Here is a 26,500-nt window from a genome sequence, read left to right as displayed (position 1 = left end):
GGTCAATGTTCTAACACAGGTAATAATACAGGGCGCCTGGCTAGGTCCTGATATGCCCGGGCGGGTGAACGTATATTCAAACAAAAAATGAGGATGGGAGACCCACACTTTTGAGATTCAGGATAATTTTAGCTTAATCTCTAAATTTTGGTGATGATACATAAAATATATCAATTGTTTGCATAATAACAGACAGACGGACAGTTGTACATTTGATATGTAGGTGTATCCCTGCTGATAGTCAAGCCGTTGCTGTGACGTTGGACATGCAAAAGGCCTTCGACACTGTCTTGGCCCTTTTTATTTCAAGTGTTATTTAACTATGGGTCCTTACTTCAACTCATGTATATGTCTATTGTATTGACACCCATTTGCCCATGTCCGTACCAATGGTAGGTGCTCCCCAACTGTAGTGTTGGAAGGCGGTACGAGACAAGGATGCCCGTTGTTCCCGCTGCTGTTTGCACTGGTGATCGAACCATTGGCCAACCTGATCCGGGATAAGTTCAGAGGGGCCGGTTTACCCCTGAGCTGGAGGCCTCAAGTAATTTCATTGCATGCGGATGATATTCTTTTGTACATCAGAGACCCCGACATACACTTATATAAGGTATTAGCAGCAGTGGTGGAATTTGGCCAACACTCTGGCGTGCGTCTGAACTCCTCCAAATACGAGCTATTTACATTGACGGAGGTCACGCGAAGACCGTTAGCTGCCGCTGGCCTCTCATGGGCAGCATGGTATTTTCGGTATCTGGGAATCAGAGTAGCTTGCACTAAAGCTTTGACTTGTAAATTGAATTATGGTGACTATTTGACAAAGTTGAAGACTAAACTGGAAAGATGGGGCCATATCCCACTGTCACTCGCTGGGAAATTGGCCCTGATAAAGATTTTTGTTCTACCCAAATGATTGCAATATTGCCATAATATTTTTCTGTGGCCAGGTAGAAAAATTCTTCTCTGAACTACTGGGGCTGTGCTCTTCATTTGTTTGGGCAGGGGGAGCAGTGCACACAAGGTGGGCAGGTTTGACTCAACCATATGAGAAAGGTAGCCTGATAGCTCCAGACTTTGAACCATATTACCTAGTGGCACAACTACATTATGCTACATATTGGCTGGAGGGTGAGTTAGATGTGCTTCGTGTTCGGCTAGATCGACTGCAGATGGGATCCTCCTCCACGATACTTCTGCTTGACGAGAATGCATATTGTAATACACATGTACTAGACCCAATTGGTGCAACAAGGGATGCCTGGGTTAGGTTGAACAGGAAGACGAAGACACTGGACCCATATGATGGCAATTTAGCGATCTGGGGCCTGACGGCAGTGAAACCCACCACCGACAAATCTTTAGAGGGTATGGAGGGGGGCTGGGATTCCAGGAATGGCAGACTTATTCACTGCAGGGAAGTTTATTGAATGGGATGAAGTGAACCTTTTGGTCAGAGATACGCCACTCCAAAGACTGCAATACTTGCTTATCAGATCAGCTATTGCTGGACATTGGCCACAGTTCCCCTCTGAACCTAGCACACATGCATGCTTGAATTACATAATGTCACAAGAGGGAGGCAAGAAAAGCATTTTGACCTTATACAAGCTCACGCAAATAATGTTGGGTAACAATGGGCCGGATAATAGGAAGAAATGTTCAGTTAACCTGGGGGTTGAGATCTTGGAGACTTTGTGGAACCATCAATGTCAATTGATAACAGGCGTTTCAATTAATTCTATACATCGCCTCATCCATTTTAAAATGATTAACAGACTGCATTACACTCCAGCCACTCTTTCGAAGTTCGGTTCATCTGAAGTTAAGTGTTCCGGATGCTGCAGCCCAGAGGATAACATAGTACGTAGGTTATGAGACTGCCCCAAAATAGCAGAACACTGGAGTGAGATCAGGGCTATTTTGGATGATATAATGGGACAGGAACTACACGTCACATTTGTGCAATGTATACTGGGAAAATGGGGACGGTACAGAGTAAACTGCTAAATCTAGGCTTACTAATGGCTAAAAGAACTATTTTACAATGCTGGACAAGAAAGTGTCCCCCCCACATGGTAGGATTGGCTTCATGAGATGATCTCGGCTAACAACATAGAAGAACTCTATATGTCACTCATACCACAGACTCACTGCCCTAAAGATATATGGCATGACATCCGCTTGTATTTGGCCAACGCTTCTCATGACTGATGGAGACGATGTTTGGTAGGTATGATGTGCAGCCCTTCAATGCTGGTAGAGCCTTTATTCGGGTTCCTGCATCTAGTGCCTCAAGGGATTCTTCGTTGCATGTCAGTAATGGATCTCCATACTGCTTTACTTAGGCTCTATGTGAAATTACCTTTTATTAAAGGACTCAAGAGAAAACCAGGTTACTCACCGTAGTGACCACCTTACTCCTAGTCCATAGTCTCCTTTCCTCCATACTTATGGGACATCTCTGCGTCCTGTGGGACGGGACGTGAGCACTTTGTAAAAAGCATCCAAAAATGTTTTTCAAAAATGTGTCCTTCCTCTCCTACTTGCGCGGGGCCTGGCATGCAGCCGTAGCCCCGCATACCTTGGCTCCGCCCCGCGGATCGCCCATCAGTCCTTTTCTATCGCCAGGTCAGAGACCTATTAGCAATAACAGAGGAACCTTATTAGAGGGGACGCCGGGCGTATGGAGGAAAGGGGACTATGGACTAGTAGTAAGGTATCACTACGGTGAGTAACTTCGTTATACTCCTATGTCCCGTCCCCTTTCCTCGATACTTATGGGAGATTCCCAAGCACTCCTAACAGGAACTACGGGTGGATGAAATACCCCTTACTGAAAAAGGTTCTTCAGCACAGCCTGACCAAACTGAGCATCAGCTCTTGAGCTCATGTCAAGCAAGACAATAATGCTTACAAAAAGCAGATGGGGAGGCCCAAGTAGCTGCCCTAGCGATGGACTCCCAGGGGACATATTTCTGAAAAGCAACCGCGGCTGCCTTGCCCCGCACCAAGTGTGCATGAATGGCCTTAGGGGGCTTCAGCCCTTGGACGGTGAAAGACTCCGTAATGCAGGTGGCGATCCACCGAGAAATAGTCGCCTTAGACGCCTGCTTACCCTGAGGGTTACCAAAGGTCACAAACAGTTGAGAAGAACTCCTAAGCTCGGAAGATCTGTCCAGATAGAACTTTAGAGCCCTTCTGACATCGAGACAATGCAGAAACCTTTCTGCCTCTGAGGTAGGGTTCGGAAAATAGACCGGCAGGGAGATCGACTGATTCAGATGGAATTCAGTTACCACCTTCGGCAGGAAAGCACGACTCGTCCATAGGACTACCTTATCCTTGTGAAAGACCAAAAAGGGATGCTCCACCGACAAGGCCTGGAGCTCACTCACCCGCCTCGCTGACGTAACGGCGACCAAAAAGGACACTTTCCAGGATAGGTACTTGAGGTCCACCGTGGCCATTGGTTCAAAAGCAGGGGAGTTGCTAGGTCTGGAAAAGACCCGGGGCTAAGCTGATGTCGGAACTGTTGGGACTGGGGGCTAGCTAGTCTTTTGGTTGTAGCTCCTGAGATTCTATAGGGGGCTACAACCGAAAGATCAGGGGCTATAGCCCCCTTAGCCCCACCCTAGCAACGCCCCTGTTCAAAAGGCTTATGGCACAACGTCATCAGGACTACATTTAGATCCCACGGCGGGTGCGGACTACGAATTGGAGGGTAGAGGCATGTCAAGCCTGCAAAATGCCTCTTAACCACTGGATTACAAGAGAGTAAGAACATTGGTCTGTAGAAACATAAGCCGAGACCGCTGAAAGGTAAGTTCTGCATGACAGAACGTGAACACCTGACTCTGCTAGGAAGGATACGAAGGACAGCAGTGTGTCAATCGTAGCCCCCCTTGGGTCCAACCGTTTTTTCAAACACCAATGACAGAACCTGAGCCATTTACTTCTGTATTGGGATCTAGTCGAGGGTTTCCTGGCTGCCTGAATAATACGCATGTTATCCGCAGACAAGTTAAGATGTTCTAAAGACTTGAACTCGGGCACCATGCCGCCAAGCTGAGCGATTGTGGGGAGGGGTGCCACATCTGCTGTTCCCCCTGATGAAGAAGATCGGGGGTCACTGGTAACCTGATCGGCGGATACACCGTCAGGTGTTGAAGTTCTGAGAACCAAAACCTGGCCGGCCACCACGGGGCTATGAGTAGAAGGGAACAGTTCACCGAGTTCTTCAGCTTCCAAATTGCTCGATGGACTAGAGGCAGAGGCGGGAAGGCGTAAGCTCTCATGTTGTGCCATGGAATCTCGAGAGCATCCCCTAGAGAGAAGGCTCCCAGCCCCGCTCTGGAGGCATACTGAGGAAGCTTCTTGTTTACCGCAGTAGCGAAGAGGTCCACCTCCAGTGTGCCCCAAGGCAAGAAAATCCATGAGAGGAACTCCGCCTTCAACTCCCACTCGTAGCTGACCACTGTCTGCTGGCTGAGGGCCTCAGCTCTGACATTCAGCTGGCCCGGGATGTGCACTGCAAGCAGCCAAACACCATGAAGCACAGCCCACTCCCAAATCTGGATGGACAGGTCCACGAGAGGGGGAGACTTGGTTCCCCCTTGCTTGTTGATGTAATACATCAACACTACATTGTCCGGGCGTATGCAGACCACCTTGTTGGCTATGATCGGTCTGAACACTCTGAGCGCTAGGAAGATCGCCAGAAGCTCTAAATGACTTATGTGGAGGAGCTTGTCCTGAGGCGAACAGAGATCCAAGACCTGAAGTGAATCTAACGTCGCACCCCACCCCAGGAGGGAGGAGTCCGTCGTGATTGTCACTGTAGAGGCTGGGTCCTGAAACCCTGCACCCACCGACAGGTTGCTGAGAGATGACCACCATTCCAGGTCCACTCTCATGGAAGCCAGAATCATTATCAGCTTGGAATCCGGATCCACAGCCTGACGCCAAGCACTCCGAAGAGCCATCTGGGTCCACCTCATCTTGAGACGAGCAAGAGGAAGAGCCAACACGCACGAGGCCCAGAAGCCTCTGGAACCACCAGGCCGACATGCTCTCCGACTGCGCAAACATCTGACACGTGGCTAACAGATCCGCCATCCTGTCCCCGGTAGGGTACACTCTGCAGTCGATCATGTTCCAGCGAAAACCCAGGAAAATCAAGTCCTGCAAGACCGTCATGGAAGATTTCCGCCAGTTCACCGACAGCCCAAGAGGGAACAGGAGCTGAAGGAGAGACTGAAGATTGCCCACTGCTTTCAACGGACAAGGGCTGCGTAAGAGCCAGTCATCCAAATACGGATACACATGGATACCCTGCAGACGAAGATAGGCCGCAATCACCGACATAATCTTCGTGAAGACACGCAGCGCTGAACTGGAAGTGCTCCTCTCCCAAAGAGAAACGGAGATATCTCCTGTGTGGATTCCAAATCAGAATATGCATGTATGCATCCTGAAGATCCACCACATTGAGCCAATCGCCCATCTGCAAGGAGGACCGTATCTGGCTGGGCGAATCATCTTGAATTTCTCTTGGGGTAGGAAAAGATTGAACTGGGAAAGGTGTAGGATGGTGCGCAGGCCAGCCTGGTTTGGGTTTGGGCACCGTAAACAGCCGGGAGTAGAAGCCCTCCCCTCGTTCCCTGAGGGGAACGGGTTCCACAGCTCTGAGGTCCAGAAGTTTCTGAACCTTGGCTTTAAGGGAGGGCGAGCCCGAAAGCTGAAAAGGAGGGTTGAAGGGTGGGGTAGGGGTAGGTGTAGGGGTAAGCGGAAGCCCACCCGAGCGACTGACAAGACCCATCTGTCTTTGGTGATGGTCTGCCACGCCTCCCAATGAGATGTAATGCGTCCTCCCACCGGGGTCTCGTGCGAGCGCAGAGAACCCTCATTTTGTAGTTTTTTCAGTGGTGTTGCCACCTGAACCTGAGGAGGAGGCTGAGGAGCGGAAGAAAAACCGAGTCCGTTGTTGCCTACAACGGTTATTCCCCGAAGAGGTATTCACTCTGCGAGATTTCTGGTCAAGGAAGCCCCTAAAGCCAGAGGAGGGTCGGCTTTGCGACAACGATCTCTGGGTTTTGAAAGGGGGCTTAACAGGGACCGACAAGGACTTAGCTGTCTGAGTGCTATCCTTTGTCTTGGTGAGCTCTACATCTGTTGTAGAATGAAAGAGCTCCTTACCATCGAACAGAAGGTCCAACACCTTGTCCTGCACTTCTTTTGAGAATTTAGTGGCATGCAGCCACACCTGCCGTGAGGTATCAACCCCGAGCCGAGGTGTCTACGTGATGAGCCGCAGCCTCCAGGAGATCCTGGGCCAAGACCCTGGCGTCGGATAATCCTGCCTTAAAGTCTTCCAGCTTCTTGACCGGGATGAACTCCTCAAACTCCGACAGACCTTTCCACATCCGCATATTAGCCCCCGCTAACACCAGTTTGGCATTGGCCTGCCTGAGCTTCAAGGCCGAGCTGGCGAAGATTTTTCTCCCAAGGGAGTCAAGGAGCTTATCCTCCTTTCCCAGAACCTGAGTAGCCGTCGTGGAAGAGTATGCTGCAGGCCTGGACTGCAAAGTGGCTGCAGCCACCACTGTGGAGGAGGGGGGCGGACAAGACGACAGGGCCACCTCTTCCGAAGAATGCAGCCTGCATCGCGCATCAATTTTCTTATTGAGGAAAAGTCCAGGTTGTGGCTTTTCCCAGACCCTGCGGACCTCGGCCAGAACGTCCTTCTGCAAGAACAGGCCGGTACGCTCCAAAGGAGACGGGGTAAACGCCTCAGAAAGCACGCCCTCCTGCTGAGCGGGAGCCTCAGGCACCGGAACATCTAAGAAGCACATGTCCAGTACCCGGTCATGAAAAACTAAGAGAGCGGGGCAGGTCCTTGTTGTCCTGATCGCCTTGCGCGTCGTCCGACAGATCAGGATCTTCCTGAGCGGTGTCGGACACTGCCTTGTCCAGGGGGAACAATGGGGGCAAAGGCGGAAGAGTCGGGGAAGGCACCGTAGGCAAGGGAGGCGCCGGCGGAACCACCGGAGAACGGGTGGACATATCTCCCTAAAAAGCCCTTTGAAATATTCCCTCATGGGGTCGGTACGCTTGAGTGTTTGAAATTTACCGAAAAAGGCGTCCTCCGGGGACTGCTTTGGAACCTAAGGAGGCCTCTCATGAGGAGGATAATTCCAGGGATGTAACGGGAAAGGGTGCCACACCAGACCCTCCACCGACGTATCCACATAAACCAAAGGTGCCGACCCCGCAGGCAACGAAACATTGTGCGAAAGGGGCATCTGGGCGTTCCAATCATAAACTGGCCGGCAAGGATGTGCACAAGGAACTCTATGTTCACCCACGGAACCAAGCCCTACACCTGAGGCCAATGGCTTAGTTGTAGGGGTAGCACCCAAAATGGCTGCCGCGGTCATGGCGGGAACGTGCGCCATTTTGTCATTGCCTGAGGGGAACTGCGGCACGTGAGGAAGTGAGGCAGGGGTCCCCGTCGATGGATCAGAGGTCTTAACTTTAGCCTTAACATAAGGAACCTCGGCAGAGCCGGTACTATGAGGCCTAGAATGTTTCTGCGACATACCAACCGCCAAATTAGCCTTCCCAGGAAGGACCTCGGCACTGCCGGTAAAAGAAGATCTGGTGTCGCCGCAAGAGCGGGAATAGTGAGAAATAGCCTTCACCGATAAGGCCTTGTCAGGCCTCTCAGAAATGTTGGTAGCTTTAGCCTCTGTACGAGGGACCTCGGACCCAGGCCCGGTAACAGCCTTATCCGCGAGGTCCTCGAACATCCGTTCGGTGACACCAAGCCCAACCAAGGCCTCGGGGCGCACCCCAGTCTTATTCTTGAGGGAAGCCGATAGAGAGGCCTCAGAGCGAGCTCCGGTACCCGACGACTCCATAGAACTGGGTCTACAAACAGCCCCCACAGGAGGGGCCTCAGAGCGTGCTCTGGTATCCACAGGCCCCTTATGGAGACCCTTGGAGAAAACTCTGGTACAATTATTAGGCCCAACGGGCACCTCAGGGCTATCCCCGGTGACAGAGCGATCAATGCTCCTCCCGACCCGAGAGGCACCTGGAAAGGTATCCCCCGGCCGGGGTGCTCTGAAAAGTAAAGAATTTACCGGGCGTTTCTTCTTTTCATCGATGAACGCCTGAATATGCGAAGGAGGAGTTAGTCGGAACACCTCCTCCCACCGCTCCAACTGACGTTGAAGTGTCCGGACCGAAAGGGAGTCGCAGTAAAAACAGGTGTCCCAACGGTGATCTGGACCCAAGCACTCTAAACAAAGAGGATGGGGATCCGCCCTCACGAAGCGTCGGTGACACCATGAACAATCTGGAAAGTCTAGTTTGAATGACATAGACAAACTAGTACACGATCGCTAGCGAGAGCCAGTGAGAAAAAAAGGGAAGAAAATCTTCGAGGATGCAAGTGCGTCCAGTCCCAAACGAGCGGAGAAAAGGACTGATGGGCGATGCGCGGGGCGGAGCCAAGGTGGGTGGGGTTACGGCCGCGCGCCGGGCCCCGCGCAAGAAAGAGAGGAAGGTCACATTTTTGGAAAAAAAAATGTGGATGCTATTTACAAAGTGCTCCGGTCCCGTCCCACAGGACGCAGAGATGTCCCATAAGTATGGAGGAAAGGGGACAGGACGTAGGAGTAAGACTGATTTAATTTGACCGATTTTCTTTGGCTTGGAAAACCATCATTGTAAATGTCTTTTTCTCTTGAGACCTTTAAAATGCGGTTTCCCCCTTTTTTGTTTAATATTTGGGGGGCAGGGTTTCATCCCCCCATCCCGAGTTCCCCATTGTTCTCTACCCCAACCTCCACCCTCTCCTGTGGGATTTCATTCCCAGCCCCCCTATTACCCCACTCACTAAACAATGCACATACATACAGCACACACACCAACACACACGCACGCACGCCTCCTCCCCTGTTCTCCTGGTCCTCCGCTTCCTGGTCCCGCACAGCCTGTCGCCCCCCTGTGCGCACTCGTGTTTGGCAGGGGCGTGACAGCTCGCTTTACAAAGACCGCTCTGGGCGGTCACTGAGCTTTCTTTCTAAAACGACATTTCAATGAAAAGATCTTTAGAAAAAGACCTTTTCACTGGGAATGTTTACTTTATGCTGTACAACGTGCTTGTATTTATTGAGTTCTCTTCTTTTTTGACAAACTGTAACCCCAGTACATAATAAAGAAAACGTTTTTTTTTTTTTAAAAAAGAACACCGGTCAATCATGGCTTCATGGCTGGACATTGTTTGCCCCCCGCCCCAACTAACCTAAACAGCTTTTGATCCAAGGTGTGCCTATGCCATTCGTCCGTCCTCCCACTGCATTTCGCGCTGCATTCTGTGTCTCTGGTGTAATTCGAACCCTAGTGTGTTTTGTAACATCTCTGCACCCCATTTTGCACTGGATTCTGTGTCTCTGGTGTAATTTGAACCCTGGTGTGTTTTGTAACATCTCTGCGACCTTTTTCGGTACTACAGTGTACCCATTGCATCTGTTCTCATTTACCTTGGCTACTAGGCCACCTGTTGAGTTTGTGCTCGCACTGTGCTGTGCAGCCCCTCCTATCTTCCCCCTATCCTCTACCGCCCCAAGGCACTCACCATCTCCCCTATCTTTTCCAATTGCTATACTATCACCTATCCTCCCACTCTCACGAAGTCTGGAAGATAAAATCTCGAAAAAGACATCCTGACCACTAACCCTGCCCTTCTTGTTGCAGACATCTATGTCAGCGCAACTTCCAGACAGATTTTCACTGATATCATCCTTTCGGTCCCCTCTCCAGATCTATGGACTCCTCATCTTATCTCTCCTCTCCCAACTTCATGCATTAATAATAACACTAAATGGGAAGTACTCTTGGGGTCTTCACATCATCCAGATGTATCATTCATGTCTATCACAATGGCACTATCTTGGTTTAGGGTCCCCAACCCAACCTCCTCCTCCTCCTCCTCCTCCTCCTCCTCCTCTTCTTCTTCTTCTTCGATTGGCGCTTGTCGTCCCTCAGCAACTTCCTTCCTACACCCGCTACTCCTTCCTCCACTCTCTGTCCCCACTACCTCTGACGGGTGTACCACAGCCCTGGACCCCTCCTCAGAAAACCTTCAATGGTAGTGACCAGTTGCATCTAGCCACACTTAATGCTCACTCTACCGACGTCTGCCTCCTCCTTGAAGACCTTGATCTCGATATCCTTGCTCTTACCGAGACATGGTTTAATGCCAACTCAGTCACTGCTTTTGACTCCCTTCTCTCTGATGGCTATAAGATAATCTCCAAGCCTCGCCCCAACCGTGCTGGTGGTGGGGTTGCTCTGATCTTCCCTGAGCAGGTCCCTTCTTCACTCATACCCACCCAGCCTCACTCTTCATTTGAGAGCCTGGTTTGCAAGCTGGTCATCTCTCCCACTTCCTCCCTGACCATTGCAACTATCTACAGGCCACCTGGCTCTATCGCCATGTTTCTCTCTGAATGGGCTGATTTCTCCTCCTCTCTCCTCATAACCACCTCTAAACTCCTTCTCCTGGGTTACTTCAACATCCACCTTGACTTCTCAATCACAGCATCCACTCTCTTCTGTGACCTCTTCACCTTGCTCTCCCTCTCCATTCTGGTCCTACGTACTCGGCTGGACACACTCTTGACACCTTCAGCCACACTGATCTTTTGCTCCTCCCAGCCCCCACTGATCACCCCTCTCTCGGTTTATAGTGATAACATCGAAAACAAAAACTTCGAAAGTCAAAATCCCGAAAAGAAACGTCGAAAAAAAAAGTTGCATTTTTTTTATTACTTTTTTTTCGAAATGTGGGCGGTTCCCCCAACCCCTCCTTTTTTTAACCGTTTTTTTACATGCTAGAGCCAAAAAATAAATGTAAACAAAAAAAATAAATGATTCGACTTTTTTTTTGACATTATTGTTTGAGATTTTGACTTTCAATGTTTTGTTTTCGATATTATGACTGTACACCCCCTCTCTCCTGGTCAGACCAGTCTCTCCTTTCACCTGGGTCCTCTTGGCCATCTGATAGCACCTCCCCCAGCCCTGCCAACCTCATACACGAACATTCGTCCGATGAATCGCGTGTCAGCTGCTGCCTTCACATCTACCATCATCCCCCTCTTGCCCCACTACAGACAATACCTCCGACCCCGCCCTCGGCAACCTCCATCTTGCCATCACCAATGCTCTTGACATTCTTGCCCCAGTCATGAGGATCCGCCTGTACACAAGAAACACTTGCGTACAGGCGCGTTATAGATGCCTTATCATGCCTCCAAGTGTAACAGCTGGTACGACTCCAAACTTGCAGCCCTGAAACGCAAGTGCAGAGCTGTGGAACAGAAGTGGCAGACCTCAGGCTCACCCTCTGACAAACTGCCCCATCGCCTGCTCCAAAGGCAATACCGACTCTCCATTCGCTCCAAGAAAAGGGCCCACACCAAGGCTTGCGTCTCTGGTGCCTCCAACAACACGATTGAACGCTTTAAAATCTGCAAGGAACTAGCCAACTCTTCTGCAGTCTCCTCCTCACCTCTTCCATCCCATGCCCTCTGCAATGCACTGGTCACACACTTCACAGCAAAAACACAGGACATCCTGAGCATCCTCACTTCCCTCTCCCACTCCCCTTCCCCCAGCCCCTTGCCTCATATGGCCTCCCATCCCACTATGCCTTTCTCTCCCATTACACCTGATGAGGTCAGCAGAGTTCTGGCCTCCCCCAAACATGCGTCCCCCTGTTCCTCCAGAACCATTAAGTACAATATTGGCTCTCTTGCCCCTCCACTTGGTAAATTCTGCAACCACTTTTGCTACTGGATCTTTCCCTCCCCCGCTCCCTCAAGCACTCGCCTGTGCGCCCCCTGCTGAAAAAATCTTCTACAGACCCATCTCCCCCAACGTCCAGTGTTATGCAGATGGCACCAGTGCTCCAGATAAGATTTTGAGGTGGGAGTATTTTACTCCCTGTTTTTAAACCTTGAGAGTAAATGTGATTTTAAGAGAGTAAAAATGACTTTTCTCTTTTGCAAGAGAGTAAAATATATGTGACATCCAGCGACACATGCACAAACTGTATGGAAATCCTTAGCGTACCGCAGCTTTCTGCATTGTGACAGAATACACCTTTTATTATTTCTCTAAGGTCTAGCCATTTGATCTCTCCTGTATATATTTAAATGTTGAAATCACAAAAACCTAGCCGGCTTCAGAGAAATTCATTCGGTTTCTGAGGTGGCTTGCAATTACATCCATGTAGATAAATATCAAAAGAAGCCTTCTGGTTTCAAGTAACCTGACATTTGCACTGCCCTCTGCTCTAAACCTGTGTGTAAATGTACGCAGGAAAATAAAAAAGCTGTCGTATTTGCAAGATTTCCATGCGTAAAAAGGCCTAGTACGCACCTTACCTGGAGGCCTGGATGGCACACATCTCTTCTTCAAACTTCCCTCTGATCCTCTCCTTACTCCCTCCATCATTTCTGACTGCCTATCTGCCACCCAGTCCTGGTGTACCTCCAATGATCTCTGCCTCAATGCCAGCAAGACTGAGATCCTTCCTATTATGACTCCTGCTCCCTCTTCCTTCCTCTCACTCTGGCTATCCTCTATGAGTTCTACCCCTTCTTCATCTGAAGCCAGAAACCTTGACTCCTCTCTTTCCTTCCTCCCTCCCTCACATTCAGGTCCTGGTCAAGATGGGCTACTTTCAACTCCACCTCCTCAAAGGAATCCTTCCTTTCCTCACCTTTCCCCAGAAGCTTAATGTCTCTAGAGCTCTGGTTCTCTCTAGGCTAGACTACTGCAATAGCCTCTTCCTTAATATACCCTCTTCTTCTCTACGACCCCTCCAGCTAATTTAGAATAGGGCTGCAAGACGGATCCTTGGCCTCAAGCCCAGGGATTGCATCTCTCCAGCCCTAAAATATCTCCACTGGCTCGTGATTGCTGCAAGGATAAAATTAAAATCCCTCTATCATCCATAAATCTGTCTGGGGCCAGGGACCACGCTATCGAGAATTGGCTTTCACTAAATACTCTCCCTCCAAATCCGGAACCAACTCTGTGTCAAGCACTTCACTAAACAGCGAGCTGGTGGCGATCACTTTTCTCGACAGGCTCCCTCCTATAGAACAGCCTCCCCCTTCCTCTTCATCTTGAGCCGGTTCTCCTCAAATTTCGGAAGCTCCTCAAGACTTTATTTCACCTCCTCCCTCCTCTGCTAAAGCCCACTGTTGCTGAGAATGGTGACCAGGGCTCTTCGGTGTCCTCCAGGGTCCTGCCTTCCCTCCCCCAATCTCTTTCAGCTTCCGCCGGCTCCCAGAACTTGCCTTGGCACCCACTTGCCTATGCCGCTACAGACCTGCACTTATTATTTATTGGCAGCTGACCACTCTCACCAAGTCACTTAACAGCTGCTTACTCCCTAGCACTTCCCTCTGTGGTACTCCTAGCACTTACCACCCACTCCCTCATCCCTTCCCTCTCTATGCACTTATGCTCACAAGGCCTAGTAGGTCTGCCTCTATTTTTCATTGTTTTATTTGCTTTTCATTCCCATGTTCCCTCCCTATTGCCCTGTGGGCGCTTTGAAACACAATTTACTTATTGTATGAGCGCCTTACAAATGCACAATAAATGAACGTGCAGACCAATGAAAATGGAGGGATTGTTTTTAGGCACCAAAAAATGTCTCTTCTCCTGTTCCGACAAGCGGGGCCTACCCTGGAGGAAGGGGGACTGGACCTCACAGTAATATCTTTACTTGGATTCTCTTTTGGAATGTAATCCTTACATGACCTCACTTCATGGTACTTCAGGAAGCAAGGCATGAACTACCTGTGACTGTAGGGAGCAATTCCTGTAAGTCTTATCTTCTTTTAGGAGCTGTAGGAACTACCACAGCAAAAGATAAATGGACAAAAAGATAGTCTGTGAGATGAATGGAATAGTAAAGGCATTCCTCCCTTACCTGACAATCATGAATATCTCCCAAATAAAGGCACCTTCACCTAGACCCTCAAAACTGGACAAATCCTCCCCCTTATCAAGAAACCAATGCTGGCCCCTATAACCTCAGCAACTACCGCCCCATCACCCATCCTCCCTTCCTAAGTAATATCCTTGAAATACCAGTATCCATGCACCTCCTCCAACAGGTTGAAGCCAACAGCCTCCTTCAGTCCTGCCAATCTGGCTTCATACCCAGATGCAACACAGAAACTGCTACCATCATGGTAAGAGAAAATGCCATTGAAATCCTTGATGATGGCTGCCTTTGCCTCCTGCTTCTCCTTGACCACAGCGGAATTCGACACAGTAGACTACCTGATACTCAGACCATCTACATTAGCGCATGGGGATCAGCAAGATCCACAACTGGTTCAAATCCTACCTTGCTAATCACCATCAGTTTGTCAACTCTACCCATGACCTGTGGAATCATACAACAGTCCATCCTCTCCCCTGTGATCTTCAATCTTTACATGGGACCTCGCTGAACCCTCTTGCCTCCACACAACAGCCACATTCACCAATACGCAGATGAGGCAAAAGCTCTACCTCAAGATCTCCTCTATCAAAGACATGGACAGACTCAAGGGCTGCCTCAGATTCATCCAGTCTTGGGTGTGCTGCGATTACCTGAAGCTCAAACTCTCCAAGACTGAATTCCTTCTGTTCACCAACAACACCGAACACCATGGCATCCACACCTGGCTCTCTGCTATCAACCTCGAAGGCTTGACACTCCTGCATGCCACCTACCCAAGTCCCTTGGCTTCGATATCAACAGAGACCTCTACTTCAAATAGCACATAGCAAAAGAAGACGCACACAGCTTGGTACCACCTTTCTCTCCTGAGAGAGAAAAATCAAGCCCATCATCCCAGAAAAACTCTTCAGATCTGCTATTTAAGCCTTGGTCCTCTCCCCCCCTGGATGGTGGCAATGCCCTTTTGGAAGTCCTCCTGCCAACTACCCTGGCACCACTAATATGTGTTCTGCATGCTGCAGCACACCCCATCAAAGAAGTCTGCGAATTCGACTACAACACACTAAATAAATAAATAAATAAATAAATAAAAATAAAATAAACCCTCATCAAACTGCACTGGTACCTGCTGCAAGCATGTATCATCATCAAATCCTGCTATATCATCTACAAGGATCTCACGCTGAAGCCCCCAAGCTACCTCAGTGAGACACTCGGCATCTCAGGGGGCCTATGATCCACCGGAAATCAGACCAATTCAGCTGGTGCAGGAAGGGAAGAATCAGAAGACAGGCCTTCTATGTTTACCCTCCTCCCCCTCCAAGACTCAGGAACCTTGCCCCAGTCAACACCAGACTTGTCCACTCACTTCTACATTTCAGGAAGGAGCAGAAGACCCCCCTGTTCAATGAATAACTCCTCCTTAATACCTAGTTCAACACATTCTCCACTCCCCACCCTATCCAAGACTGGGTGATCTGCTCCCCATTGTTTTCTCCCCTGGTTGCTTGTAGATCCCTTGATGACAAATTGCCCACCTTCCCCTTGCCCCATTTTTAGCTCCCTTGAATCTCTGCTTCCTTCTCTCTGTGTTTCCCCCCTATGATTTGTAAAGCATTCTGTTGCTTCCCGAAGCTAGGACCGCACCCAATAATAATAATAATAATAAAAGTCAAGGAACAAGGTGGGAGAGGAAACAATAGAATTGGTTGTAAATTGAACTATTCCTCAAAAATACACTTTACTGATAGGGGATCACAGTTAAAATATGCAGACACTTGTATTTCAGAAAATGCCTTACTTTGTAAGTAATGTTTTAAGTGAAGATGTACCTAGTGCCCGCCTTCCAGGGTGGGAACTGTTAGGTGGCAACAAGCCTTCGGAGACAAATCCACTGAAACCAGAGAAGACTTCAAGACTCCCAATCACAGCAGGTCAAATGGAATAGAGGAAGAATGTTAAAAATCCCAATGTTAATTGCTTTTAGACTAGAAAGCAGAGCTCTTGGTCCTTACTGTGAGAGAAGTATCAAATACTGCACAGGGCTGTAGATGGTGGGGTTAGTACAGGTGAACTGTCCCAAGGAGGTACTGCAGTGCTGGGGACAATAATGAAGGCATTGTTTTTAACCACTCTGTATGTAAATACCACTGTATTCAATCTTATGTGCAAACATGCCCTTTCTATTTACTGTTCAGCAGGCACATTACCTTTAAAAGAAGAATATTCAAAGACATGGCAACTGTACTCATGAGGGGGTGCACAATTTCCCAAGAAAAGCAACAGACCAGAAAAAAATGCCCAGAGAAGAGCAAAACAGGAGTACTGAGGGCTGCAGTGGCTAGCTGTTGGCAGAACAAAAGGTATATGTGAGTTTGTGGTGGTACACATGCTGTGGCTGCTCATGCATTAGCTAGCATGGATAAGTACATTGCTGCTTTTTATTTTCATTCCTTAAAACATGGTTCTCGGATCCTGCCATTCCAGAAGAGCAGTATTATAAACTATGAAACTGTAGTTCACAGTTCATGGGAGAAACTTTAGGCGTGTAAAAAGAAAGCTATTTTTTGTTGAGTTACAAAAGGAATACATTGTCGGCGTTCAAAGCACACTCACCAATTTTGCCTTGATTGCTCCAGAGTCTACGCTCTGGCCAGTTTTTGCATGAAGCTGAAGTTGAATGGCATGGAGCTGCAGAAGCTGGTCATGTACCTCTTTATCCAGTACTACTTTCTCACCCTGAGTCTCTGTCAGCTCGGACTTCAAATCAACCAGCTGTGCCTGTAAAACAGAAAGATAGACACAACCATTAGATGACATGCACAAAACGTACTTGCTGGCAAGTTTTAGTGTTATATGGTCATATAGATATTGGCAGCTACAAGACCAAATATTCTTAGCCAGTAACCGTCAACAATGTTTATTATACTGGAATTCCCGCCTTCATCTTGTTCAACATGTCTTCCTAATCTAGTCACCCGCCCAGTTTTGCAAACACTGGCCCAAGCATGCCTACCATATGATGTAATGTCACGAAAGGTAGGCTCAGCCATCGGGCTGAAGAAAACAAGTCTAACATAAGCTGTGTATGCAGTAAGGTACACAATGACCTTTTGTTACTGCTATGTTCAGACACATTGGCCACTGTGTGCTGCCGCGACTGGGCAGCTGGTTTCGCTATATGCCTCCGAAAGCTGTCTACTGGACATGATGGCCCCAGAGGCTGGGGCTGCTTCCTTCGCAGGCTCTTGTCCAACCAGCTCAGGTCAACTGGACATTTACAATGCGATTCAAAACGTATCACTGTATAACTTTGCTGAATGCCAGGAGGTAAAAATGCAATTGGAGTGATTGGGGATAATGGTGCTGCCTTGTGTTCTATGTGCAGAGCCAAACAACTAACAGGCAGTTGGGGTTTTCTTTAATGAGTCAAGGGAGTTAATGTGAGCTTGGGACAAATATTTACACATGGCTAGTTTCTAATAATTAGAATTATGACGGTTCCAAACACATGAAAAAAGTAGTGGAATGAGCATCCATTTGGAAAATATCCATCCCCATTGAAGAGGGCCGAGTTTAAATTGAACAATACAAAATATGAAATCTTCCAGTTTCAAGTAAACAAGCACGTACAATCCAAACCTTGAAGACATAAGACACTGTCCTCATGTCGCTCGTGAGATCATACTCAGCTGAGAAACTCAGAAATGGGTAACAGATGTTGTGCCTTCAATCCCCAACACTACTCTGAATCATATCGGAATCCCCAATTCAACAGAGACATGATTGTTTACATTCTTTAAACAACGTGGTGACTTCTATAGCTAGCTCAGTGTTTCAGCCAGAATCACAATCATTACTTTAATTCAATGTTTAATTTCATGTCCCTGCTTTAAATAAACAAACAGTGTCTCAACACTTGCTTTGGAAGAGAACAGAACATTTGTGATGTGTGGCAAATGCACGATATGTGCTTTCGATGTCCCAATTATTCATGTAACAGGTCTACATCTCACGAGGCAGAAGATGGAGGGGAGCCCCAAAAAACGGTGCTCTTTTCCTGGGCTGTAGATGTGCAGCTTTGGGGAGGATGTGTTACTCGAGGCCTGCTTTAGGAAGAGTGACAAATGATCATTATCTATGCTTTTCAGGGACAGGAGCTGCTGCCAATCCCGTGCTGCTCATTTCACACCCAAGTCTTATTCGCCAACCAAGGTTCACAAAGTACGGGACTGTGAAAATATCCAACACCTGCTTTGGGCTGCAAAGTTGTCTTAAAACTATTTTACATTGTCTCATTTGCTCTGCAACCATCAGACTTCAAAAACACTGTCTGACTGACATCACCTATCATCCCTCCTATTTCTGACTTTTTCCAAATCTACTGACCTAGGCCTCTGAAATTCCCAATTGATAACCATCAAAACGTCCTTCCTCACTGACCACTGTGACTCGCACAACTATTACTCAGTCCAGGCCGTCCCCCGAGACCAATTTCTGCCCTTATGAGACTGCCACTTTAACTTCTCCCACCTAACAAAAAAAGGCAGCACAAAGTGTTGGTCTCCTAATAAGCAAGGAAAATCAATCCATTCCCTACCTCTCCGAGTTTACCTCCACCTCCTTTGAGCATATCTGTGCCAACTTTTTGACTCCGCCCTCTCATCATCCTAATTGATCACCCACCAATACATTTAATATCTTCATCAGAACTACATCTAGTAATCAAATAATCCAAGCGTATATCCCCTAGATAATAATGAGTGACCTAAACCTATGTAACATTATCATGGACGACCAATTACAACTTGGATTCACTATCAGACCACTCCCTGGACCGCATACAAGACCTACAAAACCAGTCCTGTGGTAACTCCCTCTACCTCCTCTTAATATGCCCCACCCTCATTTCCTCTGCTCTCTCCATGTCACGCTCACCTGGTTCCCACGGGGGCGCTGGTCTAGTCTGGATTGCTGAGGCCTCTTCTAGCGTGATGCACAGGACCCGGAACACCGATTGGACAGGACCTCCAAATCGTGCTTGCCTGGCCCGTAGGAATATCCTTCTGCAGATGAGAAAGGAGATTAACAGTCTGCAGAATAGTGTGCTAGCTCCCCCCTTTCCTCCTTCCCCCTTCGTTCCTCTCTAACTTCCTCCAAACCCCGGTTTAAGCTCACCTTATGGTTTGGAAGGATGAACTCTCCATCCTGCTTCTGGTGCAGGGGCGCGTGTTCGTCCAGTTACCTCACTGGTTTTCAGAATGGCGCTGGCAAAATCCACTTGACTTTCCTGAGCGATGCGCCGAAAGTATGAAAGTTCAAAGTTCAAGTGAGGCCCCCTTTATGTTGTCTTTCTAACCTGTGATCTGTCCTTTATTTCAGGTGCAGAATGAAGGCGATGCGTCGAGGGGTTAAACTGCCAAGGTGAGTAGTGATGAGGGTGATCCCTCTAAATGTCCTTATCATTCCCCAGAAATGTCTCTTGTCCTTTCCCCACAGGGGCCGGGGTACGGTACCTGCCAACGGGGCGGCGCCGACCCGAAATGTGGAAGAAAAGCCGGTAAGTATTATGACTGTTAATCAGGCTTTCCTTCTGTGTTCCTTCTGCTCACCTTTTGTTTCTTCCTCTCTCCCCTAGGTGCAGAGATGTGGCGTCCGATGCTGACAGCCGCGATGGAGCCAGGAGTTGTCTCGAGGACAGGTGAGTGAAGCGTGGCGCTGCAGCGAGCAACGCAATGCTTTTAAATGGAAGTCTTTCTTCAGGGATGCTGGCGAGAAGATTCCAGATGCAGGTAAGAAGTTTGAAATAGTCCTTGGTTTTCACCTTTCTCTTCTCTTCCTTCCTTGTAGGTCTTCCAGGTTCGAGGCGGGCGTGGCTGGAGTCCAGGAGCAGACACGGTGAGCGTTAAGCTGCAGGAAGCAGAACAACGCGAAGCATGAGCTGCTGTCTGGGCGTGGCTTAAATAGCCTCCAAAGTCGTCCCAGGTATGTATACTTCCCCAACTAGGTATGTATCCTTCCCTGGCCACGCCCGAGTGAAAAAATAGTCCCTATGAAAAAATAGTCCCTTTCAGGTCTCAGGGAGGCCTGAAGCGTGCAGCATGGTCTGCATCCGGTAAGTGCACAAAACACCTCACTTTATGAGCCTGGCGCCAAAGGCGCCAGGACTGAGTCCAAAGAGCCCCTATAAGGGGCCGCTGGACTTTTACCCGAGGGCATGATGCCTGCTTCCGGGAGTGCTGGGCCTGGCCTGGTGCTCCAGGGGTAGGCATCATGACAGCACTCCCCCCCAAGGCCCCTCCCAAGGTCGTTCCTTCTGGAGGTTTCGGTTTGTTTGGGAAATTCCGATGGAACCTTTTTACCAGCCGAGGTGCATGTACGTGATCACTGGGTTCCCAAGACCTTTCCTGAGGCCCGTACCCTTTCCAATCAATTAGATAGAAAAGTTTTGATTTTGAGATCTTAGAATCCAAAATGTTCTTCACCTCGAATTCAGGCTCCCCATCTATCTGAATCGGTTCTGGTGGCTTTGTTAATCTGGTTCCTGGGTGCACTGGTTTCAAAAGTGACACATGAAAAACGGGGTGAATCCGCATGTTAGCTGGTAGATCGAGCTTGACTGCCACTGGGTTGATTATAGCTTTGATCGAGTAAGGGCCTAAATACCTTGGATTAAAAGTTCGAGGCCCCTTGAGTGATAGGTGTTTGGTAGCCAACCATACTTGATCCCCTATTTGGTATGGAGGCGCCTCTCTTCGATGCAGATCCGCATTCTTTTTGTATTTCCCTTTCGCATGTTGCAAATGTGCAGTTGCATCCTTGAAGGCTTGAGTAATCGTAGAATGCAAATGGTCCACTGCGGGCATTTCAAGGCTCAGAGGTGAGTCCAAGTCTGAAGTACGAGGGGCATGTCCATATAGGGTATAAAAGGGGCTCTGACCAGTTCCAGAGTGTATCGAGTTATTGTATGCATATTCTGCCACCCATAAAATGTCCTTCCAATTACCCTCCGATTGGTGCAACATACATCGTAGATATTGTTCAAGGGTCTGGTTCGTTCTCTCCGTCTGACCATCAGTCTGTGGGTGGTGGCTGGTCGAGAGTCTTACGTCGATGTGTGCCAGTTCACAACACTTCTTCCAAAAATGAGAAATAAACTGGCTTCCCCGATCGGAGACTAGTATGGACGGGAATCCATGCAAACGGATATTTTCGAGGAATTCTTTGGCAAGAACAAAGGCTGAAGGTAATCCTTTCAATGGAATAAAGTGGGCCATTTTGGAAAATAAATCCACCACGACCAGAATAGTATTGTAACCATTACAAGAGGGCAGGTCCGTGATAAAATCTAGTGACAGGGTGTGCCAAGGTGCTGGTGGAATGTCTAAGGGCTGAAGAAGACCGGCGGGTCTTGTCTTTTGACCTTTGTTTTGGGCACAAACTCCACAGGACATCACGAAAGATTTAATATCCTTTCGCAAGGAAGGCCACCAGAATTGTCGTTTAACCTTTTCCTCTGTTTTGGCAATGCCAGGATGTCCTTCCATCAGAGTATCATGATGACGGGAAATAACCAGTTCTTGCAATTCCTTTTCTGGCAAAAATAAGCGTCCTTGGAAGTAAGGTAAGCCATCCTTGACTGAAAAGTTAGACCCCCTTTTGATCCAATCCTGCAAGGCTGAAGAGTCCAGGAATTGTTTCACTCGTGCTTGAATGTCTTCAAGGGTTTGTAAAGTGGTTCTCCTCAAAATTCTTTGTTCGGGAATTATCGGCACAGGTTCTGAGTTTGTGTCTATTTCTTCCATTCCAATTCGGGATAGAGCGTCCGCCTTACCATTCTTATAGCCGGGGCGGTAGGTGATTACAAAATCGAACTCAGCAAAGAACAAAGCCCATCGGAGCTGTCGAGACGATTGAGCCTTGGCAGTTTTTAAATATTGTAAATTTCGGTGATCAGTGATCACGGTAATGGTGTGCCGGGCGCCGAGGAGATAATGCCGCCAAGCCTTGAAGGCGGACTTAATGGCTAATAGTTCCTTATCGGTGATCGCATAATTTATCTCCGGCGGCGAGAACTTTCTGGACCAAAATGCTAAGCTGTGTAGTTGGTTGGTTTCAGGGTCTCTCTGAGACAGGACAGCTCCCATGGCTAAGCTGGACGCGTCGGTTTCGACTATATATGGGAGATCGGGACGCGGGTGCTTCAAAATAGGTGCGGATGTGAACTTAGCTTTCAACTCCTGAAAGGCCTGTTTGGCTTCCTCGGACCATTCAAAACATTTATTTTTTTCGCAAGAGTGCAGTGATGGGTTGCACCACATGTGAAAACTCCGGGATAAACCTGCGATAAAAGTTGGCAAAACCAAGCATGCTTTGGACACCTTTCACCGAACTAGGCGATGGCCATTTGAGGATGGCATCCACTTTCCGTGAATCCATTCGGACCCCTTTAGGTGTCAGGATGAATCCGAGAAACTCAACCTCGGTGCTATGGAAAACACATTTTTCCAGCTTGGCAAACAGTTTGTGCTGGTGCAGTTTCTCTAGGACGGCCCTAGCATGCTTTCTGTGATCAGATTCCGAAGAGGAGTACACAAGAATGTCATCGATATACACGACAACACAGACATCGATGAGCTCCCGAAGGACATCGTTCATGAAGAATTAGAAGGCTGCAGGCGCGTTGCACAACCCGAAAGGCATCACCTGGTATTCGAATAGTCCATATTTTGTACGGAAGGCCGTTTTCCATTCGTCGCCTTCTTTTACTCGTACCAGATGATAAGCCCCCCGGAGATCTAACTTGGTGTATACGCAAGCGTCCTTCACCTGGTCAAGGAGTTCAGGGATCAGAGGCAGAGAGTAACGATTTTTAACAGTTATCTGGTTCAATGTGCGGTAATCGATACAAGTTCTAAGGTCGCCTTCTTTTTTAGGCACGAAGAACAAAGCTGAGGATGCCGGGGACTTTGACGGGCGAATGAAACCATTGGCGAGGTATTGATCTAAATATTGTCTCAAATGCAGATTCTCTGGTTCAGTAAGGGCGTAAATCCTGCTACAAGGGGGTTGTGCACCGGGCACCAGATCGATTTGGCAATCGTACGATCTGTGGGGAGGTAACGTGTTGGCCTGTTCCTTTTGGAAGACGTCCTGAAAGTCTTGGTACTCTGGAGGTAGTTGCACAGGGACAGAGGTTACTGATGCTAGATTAATCTTTGGATTTTCTGGGTAGCAGGTTTGTGCACAATCCGGGAAGGTTAATCTCTTCGCTTGCCAATCAATTCGAGGATTATGTGTCTATAACCAAGGGATTCCGAGAATAAGATGAAACTGTGGAGCCTTGATTACATCAAACACAACTGCCTCCCGATGGCCATCCGGACCTACAAGTGTCACCTCAGCTGTGGAATGTGTTACCGGTCCAGAGGCAATTTCGGTTCCATCTACTGTGGTGATGACATCTTTGTTGGTTTTAGGACGCAGAGGGAGGTTTATCCTAGAGACCAATTCTCGATCCACATAGTTTCCTATAGCCCCGCTATCGATGTATGCCTTTATAGCATGCAACCGTTTAGGCTGTTCCGGATCTACGAGGACCATTGGCACAATGAAATGCGAGGTCTGAGAGTTAGTTTTCAAGCTCGGCAAGCGGACCCCTACGCTTGCCGGGCGTGGTCGTTTCCCGATACAGAGTTTCCATGGATTTTATCAGCGGCTCCTACCACCTTCTTGGGCGGCTTAACCGGGCAATCTAGTAGAAAGTGTCCAGAGGACCCACAATAAAGACATAATTGCATCTGTCGTCTTCTTTCCCGTTCTTTTTGAGTTAGGGGTCCTTTAACACCTCTTTGCATAGGCTCCGAGGCATCAGCCCCCTTGGGGTTAGCGTGGGACTTGGCCAACACCCGGGTTTCAAACTTGGACCGATCTGCTTTTCTGTTTTGCAGCCTGTGATCCAATTGGACCACTAAGTCTATATATTCAGTGCATTCTTGGGGCGGATTTACAACTTGTGCCAAGACATCTGGCGAGAAGATTCCAGATGCAGGTAAGAAGTTTGAAATAGTCCTTGGTTTTCACCTTTCTCTTCTCTTCCTTCCTTGCAGGTCTTCCAGGTTCGAGGCGGGCGTGGCTGGAGTCCAGGAGCAGGAGCAGACACGGTGAGCGTTAAGCTGCAGGAAGCAGAACAACGCGAAGCATGAGCTGCTGTCTGGGCGTGGCTTAAATAGCCTCCAAAGAAGTCCCAGGTATGTATCCTTCCCCAACTAAGTATGTATCCTTCCCTGGCCACGCCCGAGTGAAAAAATAGTCCCTATGAAAAAATAGTCCCTTTCAGGTCTCAGGGAGGCCTGAAGCGTGCAGCATGGTCTGCATCAGGTAAGTGCACAAAACACCTCCCTTTATGAGCCTGGTGCCAAAGGCGCGAGGACTGAGTCCAAAGAGCCCCTATAAGGGGCCGCTGGGCTTTTACCCGAGGGCATGATTCCTGCTTCCGGGGGTGCTGGGCCTGGCCTGGTGCTCCGGGGGTAGGCATCATGACACTCCATCACCCCCTTTTCCCTCAGACTACTCATTCACTTCACTATCTTTGATCCCAATTCACTCACACACACCATACTTCCTCCATCACCAAATGGAAAGTCAAACCATATTCCCATATAATCACATGCACCTATTGGAGCCCGACCTGCAACCCCTTTCATCCCCACTTCGTCACACCATCGAACTTCCCTTTGCAGAATTCAATGCTGCAGTTGCTACCTACTATGACAGAAACTAACCTGGTTGTTCCTTCCCTCCTTTGACCCCCCTTCCCTAAACTATTGATCATCAGCCATCCGACAGCCATGCATATCTACCTTCGCTGATAGAAAAAGTATCCCTTCCTTACTCTTTGGCTCTAAATCACCTTTCTCTCCACTAATGACATTTCCAACTGCTACACCTCCAAGGTCACTGAAATATGCCATACCCTCTTTGCTTCCCTGTCCTTCCTTTGATTCACCTCCAACCAGCTGTACTTTATCGTCTACATGTATATCCCACTATTTCTCCCCACTTCCCTCAAATAACTCCTATTCATTATGTGCTCAGCAATTCATCCATTTCCACTGACACCATTGCATACAATAAAAGACCATGCACTGTTACCTCTTCCTACCTCTTCAAACTCGCCCTCTTTACGCGAGTCTTCTCCACCGTCTACAAAGTAACCACGGCTATCCTCCTAATCAAGATATCAACTTCTGACCCTAATAATTCCTCCATCAACCTACCTCCCTCTTGCCCCATCACTGGAAAATCCTCTAACAAATGGTTTCCATTACATTATCTGCTACATAACGCACCACTCGCTCGAAGACCCCCCCAAACAGGTTTCTGGTGCAAATACTCCAAAGACACTGTTCGCACACATGTCCCACTCCTAACCACTGCTCATCACCACTCTTCTCTGCTCCATTCATATCCTACTCAATTTCTTTGCTCACCTATTTCAAAAGCTGCAATCTTCATCTTTCTGACCCTCTCCTACCTAGGCTTTATAAAAGCACACTCAAATGGATGGCTACCACAACTTCTCCATCTCTGGAATGCCAAACCCCATCCTTACACACCTATCGGTTGTAGTCCTCCAAGATTCTGTCCATGGCCCACTCCCCTTAACCATCTGTACTTCCTCCATGGGCAAACTCCTCTCATCCTTTGGCTTCAACCATCAGCACTTCACCGAGGACACCCAGATCGTCATCTCCTTTCCATCCTTCATTTCTGCCCTCTCTGAATATATCATACAATGTCTAATTACCATCTGTCCCTGGATGTCTATTTCTGCCTGACCGTGAACTGTTACAAAGGTCAACCCCACTCTCCTGTCTCTCATTTCTTTCCCTTCTTGTCTCCTCCCCGCTTCCCAGATGGCTCTTAAACATGGTGCCCACTCGGTGAGTGACCTAAGGCGCCATAAATTCAACATAGCAATGATTACTGAAGCCACAAGTAACCTCCTGAACTTAAGAGAAATCTGCACACACACATCACCATTTGCCCTACAAAAACCCTCATCTTAACCTTCGTCCTCAGTAAACTTGCCTACGTTCACAGCGGACTACTGGGCCTTCCACCACTATGTCTTCTCTCCCCTCAACAAAATTCTCTACTTCAATATACATTCCCTCTACAACCTGCAAAGATTCCACCCCCTCTCTCCCCGCCACATCACACCGTCAGAATGCTGGCTCACCATTCACACTCGCTTTCTTTAAAATTGTCTTATAATTATATCCTTGGTCTTCTCCCTGCCCAATCAAGCATACTGCATCTCACTCTACTGTCGCTATCTGCAATCCTCTCAATCCCTGCGTCTCCAACCTATGCCGCTCCTTCTCGTCCCCTTCCAATGTAATATTGTCACTGATCATCAAAACTAGCCCCTCACGAACAATAAAATGAGGACTC

At 48.4% G+C, this 26,500-nt stretch overlaps 1 protein-coding gene across 2 annotated transcripts in view; it reads right to left on the bottom strand.

Moving 5' to 3' along the window:
• The window catches only part of GOPC (golgi associated PDZ and coiled-coil motif containing), a 594,673-nt gene that overhangs the window by 392,684 nt on the left and 175,489 nt on the right, over nt 1-26,500 (bottom strand). For both annotated transcript variants that reach the window (XM_069606625.1, XM_069606626.1), the window contains exon 2: nt 16,658-16,822. In XM_069606625.1, coding sequence (XP_069462726.1) covers nt 16,658-16,822 — 165 coding nt within the window. The remainder of the gene's footprint in view (nt 1-16,657; nt 16,823-26,500) is intronic.

The sequence above is a fragment of the Ambystoma mexicanum genome, chromosome 4p (genome assembly GCF_040938575.1).
Source record: "Ambystoma mexicanum isolate Mex_15411 chromosome 4p, UKY_AmexF1_1, whole genome shotgun sequence".
Classification (NCBI taxonomy): domain Eukaryota; kingdom Metazoa; phylum Chordata; class Amphibia; order Caudata; family Ambystomatidae; genus Ambystoma; species Ambystoma mexicanum.
Note: the sequence above shows the minus strand (reverse complement) of the source record. Positions and strands in the feature narration are given on the sequence as shown.